Here is an 18,117-nt window from a genome sequence, read left to right on the forward strand (position 1 = left end):
TCTTCTCTAATTAGCACTTTTGATGACAGGACTTATTGACTCCCTTTCAAGTTTCATGAAAAAACATGGGAAAACTGTAGTGGTAGACATTATGTTCAAAGAAAAAAAAATCTATATTCAAATGACTCTTTCTATTGATTTATAATTAAGTCTTAATTACAACTGGGCTGGGACATTCAAACTGAGCTGTCACAATAGCGGGGAACTAGATAGGGGAGCATTATTGATACACTTTAACAGCGGTGGTCGCCCAGACATTGATTCAGATATTTTGCGGTGCCTTTGGCATGCTCGGAGGATTTAAATGAACAGGCGATTGAGAGAAAACACACACACACATACTCCTGTGCACCTGCATGCACACACACCTAAGTGAACTACACAGGATAATTAACCTTCATTGGGGAAAAGTCAGAGCTGGCTTATCTGCACACTAAACTCTGTGTGTTTATATGTGTGTGCGTCCATCAGGTGTAATTACATTATTATGTGAGGAGCTGATTGACTTCAGGTGGGGCTGCAGGAAGGGGGAAAATAAATAGGATGTGATTTGTGTGTGTGCATGAGGGCACATACTTATTGGTGGCTCAGGTGCTTGCGGCGACTTTTAGCGCATCCAACCACATGGCCGTGTACGTCCCCGCGGGGCTAATCAGGTATCTGATACCTTTTGTTTTGGGAGCTCATTGATGGATGAAATCTTTATCTGTGCTATTGATCAGGGAAGGGTGCACGGGTCCTAAACTGTCTGTCTAGCAGCCTGCCTGCTCCGGCTCTAACAAGATTGCCAGGGCCGAGTATATCAGTTAACATTTAATCAATGGCAGCTTAAGACACTGGGGCACTGGGAGAGAGGCCCACCGCTTCAAGCCGTCTGCCCCAAACCATTACCCGGGATTGAAGGGAAAGTGTGTGTGTCTGTGCGTGTGTGTGAGTTAGACGGTGGTCCGGCAGATAATTACAGTGGATTGGGACGGGTAGATCACATGTCTTAGTGGTGTGTCCGTCTGTGTGTTAGTGCATCTGTGTTCACAGTCATGGGAGAGCTGACTAATATGTCCCAAAAAAAATTTCTTAGAATGCAAAAAAAAAAGAAAATCTCTTGATGACTGAATATAACAATAAAATTAGCAGAAAAATATTCTTGAATTAATATTACATAAAAATATCACATTTCTCATTACTGGATGACATCATCATCAAATTACAACTTTAAATCCTAACAATAAGATTATATATACGCGGTCTTTTACGTGTGTGTGTGTGTTTGGGTTTATTTGACGGGGGAAGCCCCTCGTTTTATCCGAAGCCTGGGAGAATCCCACCACCGAAAATCAATGTTTGTGAGAGCAGACTACGTGAGGCAGCGTATGTGTGTGTGCGTGTGTCAAGGTTTTGTAAGACAAATCTCTCCAGCGCGCGTCGCTTTAGTGCTATTGAACCAAGCTTCGATCACTTGGCCGCTGTGAATAATGCAAGGGAGGCTACTTGCTCACTTACAGCATAGGACTCTTGCGGCCGTATGTGCGTGTGTGTGTGTGACAAGATGGTCCCTTTCTCCTCCTTGCAAATGCATCACGGCAGTTCCCCGACATTCTTCCACTTGGCCTTCCTAATCTCGTGTCAGATACAGGAACTCCCACATTGATATTGTCTCATTGAGTGTGTGCCACATATGTGTGTGCACGCACATAAGTGTGTGTGTGTGTATGCTGGAGGCTCCTCCAGTAGACGGGAAGAGCTTAACTCAAGCGGGCAGCTCCGTGGCCCGCACTTTGGCACAACCTGAGTCATTGTTACATACAGCTGGCACAGAACAGAGTTTTGTCATTAAAAAAAGACAATTAGAGAAAAAAAATAGGTGAACACACTCATTTTCATGTCCTCAGGTATGTGACGCGGAGACGTTAATAAACAGGAAGTCATTATTTGGATTATAAATGATGAGAGTTGTGCGTCTTCCTGCTAATTAAGCTGAAAGATGTGGAATGGCACAAAGCCGTAATACTTTAATGGTGTCCTATCGTTGATATGGCCGGGGGGGACAATGGACACACAGATGCTTAATGTCCCTGTCGAGGAAGGAGATCTTCTCTTTGGCCATAACCGTCCCTGTCATCACTTATGAGGCAATTAAACAAAACATCACTTCCTATTTCCTCTCATCCACATGCTTCCTCTCATGTTTTTTTTTTGTGAGCAGGGAGGGCTCCTCTTCCTCTTCTCCTCTCTCTCCCACTTGGCTCTTCTTCTACCCTTTTCCCAAGCGACTCCAAACAGGGTTTCAATTTCAGCATGCTGATTGTCTCATTGGCGACTCCATGCATGTCTAACACTCACTGGCACTCTCGGGACTGGCCTCCTGTGAGTGTTTTTTGTGTGTGTGCGTGTGTGTGAAGGGGTGATGAGGGTGCAAAATGCCTATTACATTGAGAGTGCGCTCCCTCTTACACTGGAGAGAATTCTCTGGTGCCTAAAGAGCAGAAAATTGCAATGCTCCTCTTGCTCATTCCCCATTAACCTGTGTTTGGAAACAAAGCCCTCGCCAAGTTGTGTGTGGGTTCCACTTTGTGTGTTTCTTGGCCAAAATATGAACAGCGCCTTTAACTGCAGTATCTTCCTGAGTATATTTGTCAATAATTGGAACATGACAAAAGTAGATAATATCAATATTGAATAAGCGAAGCTATAAAAATTAGCGGTGAAGTGTTACGTGCAAGCAGAATAAACCTTAGCACACTTTCTCATATCAGCACTAAATCCAATCTCCAATAAATATTGCAGCGGAGTGGTCCAACTTGAAACACAAAAGACACCATTTACTTAAGGTTGCACTATTGCAATATTGTTTTGCACATTCCGGGAGCAATGTATGAAATCAGATGAATTAAGCAATCCTGAAATGAGTTGCAATGGTTGATTTTGCATCTGTATGTTGGAGCGTAGATGTGCAAATGAAAAAGTTTCGAGGGTAGCAATACTTTCAAATATCTCGTTCATTTTTCAGATCTGTTTATATGTTTCTAAATAAAATTGTTCCTTTTTTTTTTTTTTGCAATCCTCCCTTCTGTCCCTTGTTCGAAAAAAGAGCAAATGGTGAGATGTCACCCTATGAAGCGCTCGGAGATGAATCCAAAGAGGCATATTTGTTTAATTTGCATAAAGACATCCTACATCAAAGTCGAGACCCCGGGATCATTCTGTAGATATTTTCTTTTCTTTTTTTTATTCTTCCCTTTCTCTCACAGCATCCTTTTCTGATTCTGTCACATGTTTTTTCTTTTCTGTCACTCTCTTTTTTCACAGTGTTATTAGTACATGATAAAAGCAAAAAGGGATGTCATGACACGGGACCCCCTGTAAGCATTGGGAGGTGGGAGAGAAAACGAAAGAGAATGAAGGAGAAGGTGGGGAGGGTGCAAAGGGGAGCGGCAAAGATGAAAGCAATGTTCTCTGGAAATGATTGCTCACAAGGCATTGATTCTGAGCTTTAATCTCACATCGGGCGCTCAAATTTCCTATTAGGGAGATGAAGAAGTGAGAGAGAGAGAGAGCGAGAGAGGAAGGAGGGGGCTTGTCATCACATACTGTAGGTGGGAGGTGAAACTTGGCAGACTCACTATTTGGAAGATAAAACTTACATTTTCCTTATTCTAGACACGTCTTGTCCAAAATTATATATATATATTTTTTTTTTTTCCTCACAAAATTCAGACTGAAACACACAAACACACACACACACACACACACACACGCGCAAGAAGCCATTGACAGGGGCTATTGCTGCAAAGCTTCCTCCAGTTAGCGACGATTAGCCTGAGCTATAGGTAATCAATAGCCTCTATCAATTCCATACCTCCTGCTGATGGATGAGCTAAAAGAAAGAGAGGAGTGAGGAAGGAGGGAGGGATGACAGAAATTCTTCCTGACAATACCAACTTATCATGCGGATCTGCATGTGTGTGTGTGTGTGCGTGTGCGTCAGCCGCCTCCGATGTCCATCTGCGAATTGTATCATCGCCGTCTCAGATTAGCGGCTGCTTGGACCGAGCCCGAGCATTGCCTGGTTACCGTGGCTCCGGCCCCACACGGGCCCCCTCCCATCACCTGATTGTTTGTCTTAATGCTGTGTGACACGGCCCATTGTTTTGTCCATCTGTGGTTAAGAGTCAATGGACAGAGGGTGTATGAGGGGATCAGGGGGAGAAAAGAATAGAGGTGAAGGACGATGAAATAAAGAAGAGCAGAGTGAAAAAGGAGGGGGAGTAGGAGGGAAGAAGGGGGGGGGGGGAGAAACTAAATGGAACCAAGGAAACTCCAAGTGAGGGAAATATAATAAGCGTATAATATTCTTCATCAAACCTGACTTTATATCCCAAAGCAGAGGTACTTGGGTCCATATGGACCTTAAGGGAGACATTTTGTGCCATCACACATGGACGAGGCATCCTCTTCGAAAGACCTAAGTCATATTTAGTATGCGTCCTCAGAGCCCGACGGCTTTGTATTGTAAATAAGGCTAATGTGGCATTGGTCAGCTATGCTAATTCAGATAATCAGTGCAATTTTTGTAAATTATAACTGTCACTTTGGCACGGCGCAGAAACTTTGGCGGAAAACATGAGGGAACAATTTAGCGAGGGTAATACCCCCTCCACCAAAGAGCTGCCTCCACTCAAAGAAAAACAATCAGGCCGCGCTCTGACCCCCCCGACACACCATTTCAAAAATAGTTTATGGTGAACGAGGCTCATTTCTTCAGTCAGGCTCTCTACAGTATGTGCACACACAAACCGCACGGTAATTATCATTCGCTTGCATGGAATTATTCAAAAAATGACCACACTGCCTTAGAGAGCTTGGTTTGGGGGAATTTGGGGGGATGACTGCTTACCCGAAATATATTAATAATACATATATTCTGTACTGTGAAAGTGGCTTATTGTCTTTTAATTCAATCATTGTTTAACTTGATTATCTACATTCTAGGGGTATTTATTTATCAATCGATCCATCTATTTGAAATATATATATCCAAAATGAAGCGATAGAATTCAACCAGTTAATTTAACTAGTTGTAATGTGGCCTGTTGTACAAATCAAAGGAGACGTGTGCATGTGTGTGTGTGTGTGTGTGTGTGTGTGTGTCCGTTCTCTCGCTCCTCCGACCATCCGTGAATGTTTATGTGATCGCCGCAAATTACGGAGACAAACCCTGGAAATAGACTTCTGTCTGAAGAGAGACTTTCCTGAAAATAAAAGAGAACCACTGGAATGGCAAAAACCATCCGCTCCGAGCAGGAGAAAAAAAAAAGAGATAAAGGAGTGAAAGTGAGAGAGACAAACCAAAATTGCCTCAAAGTCATCTTGATGTCATCACACACATACAAAAATGATCTATTTTCCATCCTGAATATCAAGTGATCACATGCTTGTAAATGCACAAGTACACACACACACACACACACACAGAGCTTGGTGATTCATCAAGACACAAGCTCCTCACGCAAGTCCACATCTCCATCCATTTAAAAGCAGACGTGAAGGGATAACAAGTGTCCATTAGGCTCATTTTAGCCTACAGCTGCTAGAAAAGTGGTTAGCACAGCGACAATAATTGGACTAAGACCAAACATGTCCCAGAGCCTTATCACTCCATAGAAAAAAAAAGCACACATGTAGTGTACACACACACACATGCGTGATAAAAATATTTTCACTCTTCTAGTTCCAAGATGTCTTTTGTTTAAAAGGGGGACTCAGACAAAGAAGGTCCTCTCCCTCCTCTGTTTAATGCATGTTGTGTTCTTTTGTAGGAGGTGGGGGAGGTCGGGGCTATGGATGACAGGCCTGGTTCTCACAAGTAATTACCTCCATGAGATCCCATCTAGTTTTTTTTTTTATGGAGGACAGAGGGAAGCAAGGAAAAGAAGAAACAAGTATGTAGGGGCAAGAAAAGTGTGCCCTTATGTTTCTGCTTGATCTGGAGCTTTACACATGATGGTCACACGGTTGGCAAACACACACACAGTACAGTGAAGACAGAACAGCAGAACCTTAACTTCAGCGAGTTTGCCACAGGTTGGGCTAAATTAGCCACAAGTTGGGCTAAAATTGTGGTTCAAGCTGTCATATTTCACTTGTTCTTCGTGGAACTCTTCAAAAGATCCATTTAGGATATCATTTCATTACAGAGTGAAGAGTCTAACGCACAAAAAGATCTCATTTTTCCTAACAACTTTTGGATGACCCTCAAAGCAAAAATGGCCTCCAAAGTCCTTCCACGCCAAGAGGCAATTCATTTAGGCTAATTCTTGATGATGCAAACTGGCTTTTTTTCCCTCCCTTTTTGAATCAAGTTAATTATCTGTAATACTTCTAATTGTGCACACAATTTATCACAGGGATAGCGACACAGTGGGCCTTTTGTCTTTGAAGGAATCCACGAGAGGACCATGGGATGGTGTAGTAATAGCGATGGGCATTTGACTACAGCTCCATGATGAACTTATGGGACAAATTATGAATCTATGATCTGTGTATTTTTATAGAATAGAGAAATGTGAATGTTCTGATCTCCTTGAACTGAGCAGTTTGGTTTTGGCTATCAACCGTCTCATTTAGGTTTGAACTTTTTTGACCTGGACTTGACACCTCCGCTACTGAGCGGACTAAAGCTAGCATGGAAATAATGTAATGTTGAGACTGAATAAACTCCATTTTGCCAGTATGTGATTGATAAGCATTCTAATATTGTGATGTTCAGACGCTTTCCCAATATATGGATCAGCACAAAACTAATATATCGTAAATATTATTGTCAGCTTCGCAATGTGGCAAAGAGTCCCGCTAACAAAGCAAGAGAAGTGTTGCTTGCGTCCGCCTGTCAAAAAGGCCCCTCCCCTACGTTGCGCCTCTGCAGTGCTGTACCCTTAATTAGGCCATAAAATCAGCACCCAAATTGTTTAATGAAAGCCATTCACATGTACATAAAGTCTGGAGCATTAGAACCCTTATTCCCAAATGGGCCTGTAATTATCTGGCTCAGCGCCAGGTCCCGGCTTTAAAAGAAAGATACCGGTCAGCACTTAAATTAATCTTTTTCATACCGCTCTCTAATGAACCCAAAGTGCTCGAGTCAGGAGTTGTAGCCCCAGAAAAATAATAGCATGCGCACACATACACATGCATTTAAAGGGAACACTGTCTGGAAATGTTTTCTATCCTTTCAGTCAAAGGGGGGATTGGCCCCTTAGTACCCCCCCCCCCCCCAATCTAAAGTCTTCATCTTTCCAAGAAAATTCTATGCTCATAACTTTGGGAAAATAATTTGGAACGGCTTTTTTAAGACTTCGAGTTTGGTGGGGAACTACTTGCGAGCTCTTACATACCTCAACGCTATTAAATAACCTTTGCAAACTATATAGGGGGGCGAAAAAAACCTCCATGTTTACAATGAACAGTTCTGACCCCAAAGAACTGCTTTAACTTTTTCTAACCATATAATTAGGTTGCAATTCCCTATTTGAATCACTGACAATCAAAGGATTGCATTTTGGTTGACAAAAAAAAAAAAAAGAGAGCTCTGCTGATGTGTAAACGGAAATACCCTTGACATATCTGCCATGCAGCCTGATCACTTAAAATATATATATATAGTGGTTTGGATACTGCTAGCTTCCTTGGAAATTCCCCATCGAGAGTCAAATCCAGCATATAAAAGGAAAGCAGCGGTGACAAATTTGAGAAGCGCTGCTTCGGAATTAGGTGCAGCGGTCAAATGTTGTTTCTAAAAAATCTGCTTTCGCTCACATAGACTTATAAATGTAGCAGGGGAGTGAGGAATCTAATAAGCGGGACAAAAAAGGAGCCGGATAGAGAGATGTGATGAGGAAGGGCCGCAGTTCCGAATCTTGCAGAAATGTGATCTGTGTGTAATTAAAATCAAACTTAAACCAGTAATGAGTGTCCATGTCAGGGTGGGGAATGTGTGGTCAATAAAGGACACTTTGGGAAACACACGCACACACATGGATGTCAGGCCAAATGCTACGCTAGAATGCTATTCAAAGCATGTTACCTTCCTCGCCCAGCTCCTTTAGGTCAAGCAAAGCAAAAACAAGTTAAGCGCTCATTTTCTCCCTGCAGCATTAACATAAGGATGACTAAATAATGCACCCTGACTCTTCTGGTTTAAATTACACCACGAAAACCCCACTCTCCTCCTCCTCCTCCCCTCCCCTTACACCCTCACCAACCATCAAACCCCCACTCAAAGAAAAACGATTAATCTTTCTGCTTTTTTTTTTTTTTTTTTTTTTCGCTCTCTCTGAATGTTTTACAGTTCTGTTACACTTATTAGCTGCTGGCAGGACGGAGACCCTTAAATGAAAGCCAAATTGCTTTGGTCATGAGAAAGGAAATGAAAGCTCACTCCAGGGAGAGGCTGCATATGTGTGTGTGTGTGTGTGTGTGCGTGCATGTGTGTGTGTTGATTGTAAGTGTGCACAGGCTGCGAGATCCTCCCAAGGTGAAATTTCATAAGCTGCCCGCCTGCCTGGGATGTCCCTGTGCACCCAGATTGTCTATATGTATGTGTGTGTGTGTGTTTGTGGGAGATATAAGCGCGGCAGCCTAATAGGAACAGTATGCTCATTTTGGAGAGATTAGGAGGGAAGGACGGCTCTGTATCGGGAGACGTGATGTGGATAGGAAGGCCAAAGGCGAGAGGGAGGGAGAACGATTTGACAGCATGTAGAGGGAGTGGTGAGAGAAAGAAGAGATAGCCGGACTGTTAGAGAGGAAAGTAAGGTGGATGTAATTATAGCCGAGGGCAATCACAGTGGAAAAATAAAGTGAGATTTTTCTAAAGGTTGCAGAAGTAAAATTCTGCATGTATGTATGTATGTATGTGTGTGTGTGTGTGTGTGTGTGTGTGTGTGTGTGTGATAACGCCAAAAAGAAGCACAGCACAAACCTTGACCGGAGGGACACTCTTTGACGTGGAACAGCTCGTGGAGGCTAAATCCGTCGTCGTCCGTTCTCAGGCCTTGCTGGTGCAGCTGCAGCTTTTTCAGGCCTTCGTTTTGCTGGTGCCGGGCCGAGCGGGCGTGCTGGACCAGGTTGAGGCGAGCCTTGGTGGAGTAGTCGCACAGCGTGCAGTAATAAACGCACGACTCGGGGCTGTAGGCGCCGTCCAGCTTGTGCAAGTGCTGTTGAAGAGAAGAGAAAAGACAGGAAGCTTTTTAGAAATCTCCTCAAGCGTACCAAAGAACATTTGGGAGAACATCAGTTGCCTGAATCATGCCTATATCGTTTACCACTTTTATTACCATTAAAGCTTTTCGTTCTGCTCTGGTTCCAGTTCAGTTCCAATGATGGAAAGCCCAGAAATCCCACTTCCCTGGCTTCAAATGAGCCAGAGACGTCAATGGATAACGTCTCAGCCACTTTGCCTTTTCTTTCCAGCAATGCATGTTAATTACACATTGTGAGCTGATGTAGCTCTAATAAAGCAGCAAAAAAAAAAAAATCCCAAAACCACTTTTGGTTTTGCGTTTAATTTTGCATTTTATGAAAGCAACATGTAGCAATTACAATATAAAATGTATCTCCAATAAAACGTTCAGTGATAACAAAAAGAGGAGAGGAAAAAGAGAGCTGTGTTCATGCATCCACCCTGTGTGTCATTAATTGGTCCGAGGTGACGTGCAGACTCAGCACAAAGTCAAAATAAGGAGCTGGGAGGGGAAAAGTGTTTTTCTCATTGTCCGGCTTTCTTCATTGTTGCCAGCTGCAGGGGTTTCTCATTCAACGTGTGCTGTCAGTTGCGAGCCTTGCCTGCATCTCCACTTGCCTCTTTAATGGCACCGCAGCCATGCAAAGCCAACCACCCCCATTTCTCGCCCTGCCCTCAGCAAGCTGGCAAATATGCACGCGCAGCACAGGCAAGCCACCCACCGACCTATGGATCTATCTTTTTTTTCCCAAATGCTTTTGCATTAAAGTTGGTTGACAAAGGTGTTGATATGTATGGTGGTCTTGCAGGTGTGTGAGTTCTAACCCCCCCGCCCCCCTTCGCGTCATTGACAAACAGGGATAAGCAACTTAGCTACAGCTGCTAACATCTTTTTTTCATTCCTTCTTTCTTTCTTTTGTCGGAAATCTGAGCAGGTTTTTCTCATGAGGCGGTGGGACGTCCCCGCGCAGTCAGAGGCCCTTTCAGAAGTCTTAAGTTTTAATTAAGTCCGAGTTGTCAGAAGAAAGCTCCCCTAGACCAGAGCTCAGGGCCATTAATTACAGCTATCTTTGTTTCTCTGTGAAAGGAGGCCTCCCTTGCACTCTTTCCCCCTCTCTTTTCTTTTTTTCTTTGCTTCTTTTCTTTCCTGCCCTCCCTCGAAGGAGACAACTGAGCTGCAGTCAAGTCATACGTGTGCTCCTGGACACGAAGCCATGCATGCTTGCACCATTTCTCCCTGTGCCTTTTTTTTTTTTACTGATAGCAATCATAATGTTCATAATGACATTATGTCATAATAATAATAATCACAGCATACGCTATCCAGTGTACACAACAGCTCCTATAGATTGGCCACGTCTTTCATTGTGTCATCAATCATTAGTATTTCAGTATAAAAACAATGGCGCCTTTCACTGCGCCTTCTTCCTTCTTCTTTCTCGATTCACTCAGTTGTACATAAATAGGAATGAGAGACAATGAATACAAGTCTTTAGCATTGAATAGCAAACTGGCACTCAAACAAGACCTTGATTTTGTCAATTGACAATAAAGAACAAAAGGCGCCATGTAAATGTGACAAAGCCTGTTTTTTTTTTTTTCTTCTTCTTCTTCTTTTTCTCAAAGCCTTGAGTCACCGGGAGGTTTCACTGGAGTCATCCTTGACTGCTTTTCAAATGTTTCTACTGGCAAAGCCATCCAGGTAATTGCTTGGAAATTAAAAGGCTCATACAAATCAGCAGCGGCCCCAAAAATGTTTCACGTGGTTCAACATTTTGACTTATTTGCTTTTAGGGATATGAAGCTTCAGTCAGACAGAGTTGAATGATACACTTGGGGTTGAAGCTGGCTGCCAGCTAGGTTTAGACCTAATATTAATTCTCTCGCCATCAGCACATTCCACAGGGTTTGTTTAAGACCTAAACTAGAGGGCTGTCTGTCTGTCTGTCTGTCGCTCTGGCACTCGACAGGCGTTCTGGAGATCGCCCGCCAGAATATCCATGATTTATGAATGTTTAAAGGAGCACTTTGACTTCTGCCAGGCGTGGGCTGTGTAATGCATATTCAAACACACAAACACACTGTTCCTGCTCCTGGGTTTGCGCTCGTGTCTGTATCCCATTTAAATGTGGATATAATGGATGAACCTGCTCTCTGGAGACGTCGGCAGGATTTACTTGTTTGGAATTAGTAGCAAACGGACATTTTTGGGGGTGATGTGAAAAAGACGATGACCCTGGCGGATTAATGGATGTAATAAAATAAAAAAGTTCTAACCCTTACTCTATGAATTTGTGGCTATAGATGATGGCAGTGTATGTTACTGAGTATGGTAGGAAAATTGATCCAAACGTAATTGCGATTTCTATTTCTATCGAGAAAAAAAAGTCAAATTCCAGCTTTTTTTTTTATCGGCTCCGTTGCTGAACGACACTCAACTTCACATGCAACATACCACCAGTATATACACCAAATTCTCAGGGGAGCACTTTGAATTAACACGCGTAAGCATTAACGCCACGTTATTGTCTATGTGGCTCCACATAATTGCAAAAACACTCACACCTCCTTGTTGCTTATGGCGCCCTCATCACAGCTCCTGGTGGTGGTTAATTGTTGGGAATTAGTGTTTGGCAAACAACCAAATAAGCTAACATCCCCGGTGGGCCAATCAAGCTCATAAACAGCCCCCTGTCATGAGTAGCCCGTAATGTTGCACACACACCTCTCTGGATGGTGGCGGATGTGCATGCTCCCCTTCACATGGAATGCAAATTACCACACGGGGGACTTACTGTTTATTTGTCAAAAACACAACATTGTCAGCCTTGTCCATAAAACACGTACACACACACACACACACACAGAGAAATTAGGAAAGGGTGGAGGAGAGTTAATTTGACAGGTGTGGGAAGCTCCCGTGTGGCGTGTGTGTGCGCGAGAGTCTGACAGAGGACTACATTCATTATTCTGAATGAGATGTTTACAAAACACCTTTCTGGCACACACAAACACAAGTACACACACACACACACACACCACGGCGCGCAATCGCTCGGTTTGTGGGGAGGGGAAGCGGCCGCGCCGCGCCGCATCACATTCATTTGTTCTGTCTGCGGTGGCAAAGCTGTCTCATTAACTGAATTCTTAATAAGGCGAGGCAAAATACATCCCTGCAAAAACTTCTTTTATCTTTCTCCTCGAGTGTGTGTGTGTGTGCGTGTGTGTTTACGCATCAGTCATTTCCAGAGAACTTTTTTTTTTCCCCCCATTTGGCGTGTGTTTTTGTGTCTGCCTATATCATTTCAATTGTGTGCTTCTCTTTTTTTGTCTTTGGCTCCGATTGTGCGCGCAAACTTGTAAGGGCAAAAATATTTCAAAAGCAGAAGGCTCGCTATTTCCTCCATAAAGCAAATGACAAATGAGGGTGTTCACAAACATGACTCTTTCCTGTCATTAAGTGCAGAAGCAGGCCACTAATGAACACGTAGTGCTACATTTAATAACCGCTATGAGTGTGTCAGAGCATGTGCATACATGTTTTACATGTATGTTCCTCTGTCTGTGCCCACATGCAAAATCCTCCCCCTCTCACTGCGACAAGAAAAACATCTATATTATTTTACGGTTATTTTTTAGTGGGAGCGACGAGCCCATAGTTAGCTATGTGGCGCGCCACCAGCTTCCGGCGCTATCCCACGGGCCCCCGGGAGCCACCCGAGACAAAAACAGTCCCACTTGGCCCAGCAAACAACAAAAGCATGTTTTGTTCCTTGAAAGTATTTTAAACACATAGCAAGGCTGGAAGGCTGCCAAGTGTGGAATTCCAACCTGTGCAGCCATCTTCAGCCCGCGGGACAAAATAAGTGAATTGCAAGATCACTGCTGATGAATCTGCAGTGCTAAAAAAAAAAAAAAAGCTGAGGGCGCCAGGTAGGTGCCACCTTATTTCCCTTGTGTTCAACCAATAAAATAAATGACGCTGATTGAAATGAAAAGTATCATTTGTTTGATAAAATCGCGACTTTTGTGAAAGCATGTCGTTGTACAATTAGAGAAAGATAAAAACCTTTATTCAATGACTATGAAAAGGTCCTTTTGTATACCTGCCATGCTTAAAACTATATAAAATAAAATAAAGCTTAAATAGTAATAATAAAAAAAACATTTTCCTTCTTGCTGATCTTCTTTCCTTGTTTTGCTTGCAAAGCTTCCACTATCATAAAAGCTAAGAAAAATATTTCCTCAAGCTAAATTGCTTCTCCTGTGTTTCAGTCCTGGCTGATGGCCGTCCCGTGTAATCACAGCTCTGAGGCCCGTCTAGGAGTTGCATGAGGGCCCGTGGGTGAGCTTAGCTAAGGTCACCCAATAATAATAAGCATCCATTGCATAATGGCTGCCAAGGCAAATAAATGAATTATCACACTGAGTCTTTCATATAAAGCCTCCTGCCATCCATCTGCTAGTATGCACTCACCCTCCCTCGCTCGCTCGCTCTCTCCATTCTGCCTTTACTCTTTGCTACTTGTCAGCAGACACAATGAGGACGTAAAGGCGATAAAGCTTTGGGAAAAATAATATAACTCCCCAGGCCTACCAACCGGATTTCCTTTTCACTCACTTCCACACACATGCATACATTTTACACACTTGCGGTAGTGATGTAAGTATAGCTGACATATGGGCCAAAGGTCAATCTGAAGTTCACAGCTTCCTGACCTGCCTGGCCCCCCTTTCTTGGAAAAATCACTTCAGTCTCCAGAGCTCTCGTTTTTTTTCTCTCCGTCACCCCCCCCCCCTCCATCTCTCCCCCCCACCCCAGCCCCCTCGCAAAAGGAGGAGACAAACAGCCTTGCTAAGGATTTACATGATCCATTTCTTCTGGTTTTAGTCAATGAAGCCTAGTCACACATATTTTACATTGTACTGAGCCAGCAGTTGGGAATAACAGACTCAGAGAAACACAGACGCCAGAAGTGGGCTTACTTACTCATCAGCGCGTGTGTGTGTGGTGCATCATGTGTGTGTGTGTGTTAGGTGTCTTAAAAGCCAGTTTACCTCCACCCCCACCAAAATGGATGAGTATTTACATTAGCATTAGATTTAGACAGCAAGGCTCAGCCACTTATTCCCTATTAGCTATCCTGACCTTCACCCATTAGGGTCTAAAAGCTCCCGCTTGTCTCCATTGCCGCCAGGTGACTCTAACCAGACCTCCCCATATCCCTGAGCCATCTTCTCCGTCATCTCGCAATGGAGACAGAAATCATAAATCGGCAAGATCAAGATGGCTGAAATGCAAACATGCTCACCGGATTATGTTTTTTTTTTCGCCCCCCCCCCCTCAATGAAATGCAAGGCGGAGGGATTCTGAGCAAATGCTAACACGCTCTTGGGCAGGGTTAATCATTTTCCAGTTTTCCTAACATGCAAAGATGCTTTGGGTGAAAATCAAGGCAAGGGCTAATTGACAGGATCTGTGAGAGACGTCAAGAAAAACAAAAATAAAAGGAATGGAAATCTGGGGCTTTGGCTAATTGCTTGGTACCATCAAAGAGGTTTGTACTACACTGATGTTGTTATATTTAACTAAAACCGAAAGAGAAGGGAAAATAATTCCGGCGCCGGGAGGGGCTGGGTGTTTTATTTTTATTTTTGCCAAGTTTGGTTTTCTATGCCCTCTACATGATGCATGCTTGCAAAAAAAAAAAAAAAAGAAATCCATTACTGACAGTTAGACAAAAGGAATGTTGAAAACGCATGGCAAGGCAAACTAACCAATTGGTTTGAGAGACAAAGAGAGCAAGAAACTATAAGTGGTGAGAACAAAAGAACATGAGACAGAAGGGGAGAGAAGGATCGGGAAGAATCTAGACAAGCGTGGTCGGGTTCAAATCACTAATTACACATTCCTGAGCCTGTGAAGGGAGTATTGTTTTCCAGTTAGCCCCTACCCTGTCACATGGTTTCACTTAGCACAAAACAAAAGGTACAGGGAACAAAACACGTCTAATACCGAGAGCCTTGCTAATGAAAGAGAAATGGGCGAAATTATCCCTGGCGTGGATCCTCGTGAGAAATCGGGTGGTGATTACAGGACAAGAGAGTCATTTTGAAACTGTCACAAAATGTCAGACTCCCTGTCTCTTTCCTCTAAGAAGTGCAGTAATTAAATAAGGCTCTCATCATGCACTAACACTTTGCACATGACACACTTGAATCACACCTTTCAATCTTGATTCAAAACGAGCCCTTGTTGTTTAGTGTGCTTTGGAAAGATGGTCCACTTGGTCCTTGTCTTCTCATTTATAAAGCTCCAACCACCTTAGTCTGCATACTTATCAGTAGGCAGAGACTAAAATGGAGAATGTGTGTGTGCAAGCCCATAGATCATTCCTGTAACAATTACTGGCATGTCAAGTAAACTCAAGCGACCACATTTTCAACAACCCGATTTGCTCTGTAGAACCCCATAAAGCAGCATTTGCTCTCTCTCAAATATGGAGGAAGCTACCGTGGTGGCATGAAAGAGGGATCAGTAAGATGATAGCGGCGGCACCATAGGGTAGACTTGCCTGACTGGCGGTGTTTGCCAAGGCCCCGGCGTGTAAAGGAAGGATATTGTTTTCCCTTGAAAAAGCCTCAGTCGTAGTCGACATACCAGCGTCCACTCAACATACCAATGGACTCTTTGAAGATTACTCAAATGTTTGCCTTTGTTCCCCCACCAACCCCCTACCGCCCTGTTCGCTCGCTAACCGAGACTCCTGCTTGACTGGAGAGGAGGAAGAATCGAGAAAGTATACAATTAAGCAGCGTCACGTTGCCTTTGCACTGAATGCACGTACTAGATTAAACAAGGATACTGTTGATCGGTCAACAATAGCAGCGCAAAATGAAATGAATTGGTAAGACCTCACACGCAAAGTTGTGCACTCAGCACTAACGCTACAAATATGGAAAACCTGATGCGGTCGGTGATAATTATGGGCTAAGTGTTAGTGTAAGAACAGTAAGTATGTTAGCATTTGAGCTAATGTGCAAGCCCAGCACATAATACCCCGGGTTTTGGACTTGAAAATTTCCTCTGGAATGTCATCAACATATCCCAAAAGCAATTTTTAATAATTAGTACAGCAACAAATCCTGCTCAAATTGGGTGAGAACAACACATCTCAACTCTCATCTTTCCACTTAATTTAAAAACAAATCCACCACTCCATCATAATTAATTGTGAAAGTGATTATTACTAAATGTCCATAAAAGCAACGAATCAACCCCCCAACCTCCCCCCCAGCCATTCGACCCACATTAATGCCGAACAAGTAAGTGGGCTTCTATCAGGTCTATTTCAAAGCATTAAGGATTACCTCACAGAACCTAAGCTGCTTGAACTCACAGGAGGTCAGGAGCATTGTGCTTCTGCAGGGAGCATAGGGGGCCAGTGAGTAAAGGTGGACGGACCGCAGGACGAGCCGGTTCCTCTTCCCCCTCCTTCCACCAACACCATTTCTCAAGCCTTCTAGCTCTCTTTTCATTCCCGCCTCTCTCTTCCACCATATAATCGAATATCTCCCACTACTTATCTATTCACTGAGCACCTAATGGTTAAAATCAATTAGAGCTGGAATGCTGAAATGCCGAATACTGGGCCACATGCTGATAATGACAGAGAGCGCGTGTGAGAGCGAGAGAGAGACTTGGGACCGGTCCAAGGGAGGCACAATTACCTCCAAATCGATTGATTATCGATTTGGTACGGGCGTTGAGGAGTATTTCAGCTCAACTTTGTCCACATCAATATTTGATGGTTTCGCAAGAGGAGAAAAGTGTGGGAAGCGAAGGTCTAAATAAAAACCTATATTGCGAAATAGGATGTCTACTTTACCGCCACTAATGGGCACATATTTTGTCAAGATAAGGGATTTAATCCTCTGATTATTATATTCTTCAGGGAAACGCAAAAAGTGCCCGACCAACTTTTCTTACTTCAGGACTAAGATCGTCTTCTTCGGAAAAAAACACAGTGGCCGAATAATAATGGGGTTCCATCGTAACTGAGCGAATCGATAGTGTCGAAACACATTTCCAAATATCAGAAGCAGTTATTGGACCCTTCCCTTTGGTGTACCAACTCGGTACCGTATTTGAGGGACGATAAGGAAAACCAGATTGTAAGACGCATTGTTGATTTCTGGGAAAACGTAAGGATTGTATTCAATTAAAAGAATTGTGGTTCTGAGCATGATGCATGAATTGCAATCTGTCAGCAAAGACTGGATCGCAAACACAATACACACTCATACACACTAAAGCTCTGCTAACCATCTGGTTGAAGCCAGGAAAGGAGGAACTCTTATTAATATCGAGGAGGATTATTGAGGGATAAAGGCTGTCCACTCAAGCACACAAAGCCACAGTGTACACACACATGCACACAAGCACCTGCATTTACGCTTTAATTAGCCGTCACCCTCCCCCACTTCAGCCGAAGCTCTCGTAGATATCCATTGTAAGGCGAGGGGATGAGGAGGTGAAAGATGAAGGGACGGAAGGTGAGGTAGATCGGCTAACGGGGCCGCATCATGACATGACTCGATTCGGCTCAATCGGCGAGCAGAAGAATAACAACGGTTTGAGATAATGGCAGACGGAAGACGCGGCGATCAAGCGGATGGCGGCTCAAGTGGGAAGACTTCATAATGGAGAGCACGGTTAAACCAGGAACTTAACTGTAGATATAAATACGCCTCCATGAATATATGCAACGCTACGCCTCGGCATGAGCATAAGCGAGGGACGGTGTCATAAACGGTGTCATGCATTTGAAATAGATCTGACTCTTTACTATTCCTGAGGACCAACACAATGGGTTTTT

The 18,117-nt window shown here is 43.5% G+C and overlaps 1 protein-coding gene across 1 annotated transcript in view; it reads right to left on the reverse strand.

Moving 5' to 3' along the window:
• zfhx4 (zinc finger homeobox 4) overlaps positions 1–18,117 on the reverse strand; it is a 66,115-nt gene that overhangs the window by 24,065 nt on the left and 23,933 nt on the right. Inside the window, exon 6 of the mRNA XM_061265586.1 lies at positions 8,978–9,212. Coding sequence (XP_061121570.1) covers positions 8,978–9,212 — 235 coding nt within the window. The remainder of the gene's footprint in view (positions 1–8,977; positions 9,213–18,117) is intronic.

The sequence above is a fragment of the Syngnathus typhle genome, linkage group LG19, assembly GCF_033458585.1.
Source record: "Syngnathus typhle isolate RoL2023-S1 ecotype Sweden linkage group LG19, RoL_Styp_1.0, whole genome shotgun sequence".
NCBI lineage: Eukaryota > Metazoa > Chordata > Actinopteri > Syngnathiformes > Syngnathidae > Syngnathus > Syngnathus typhle.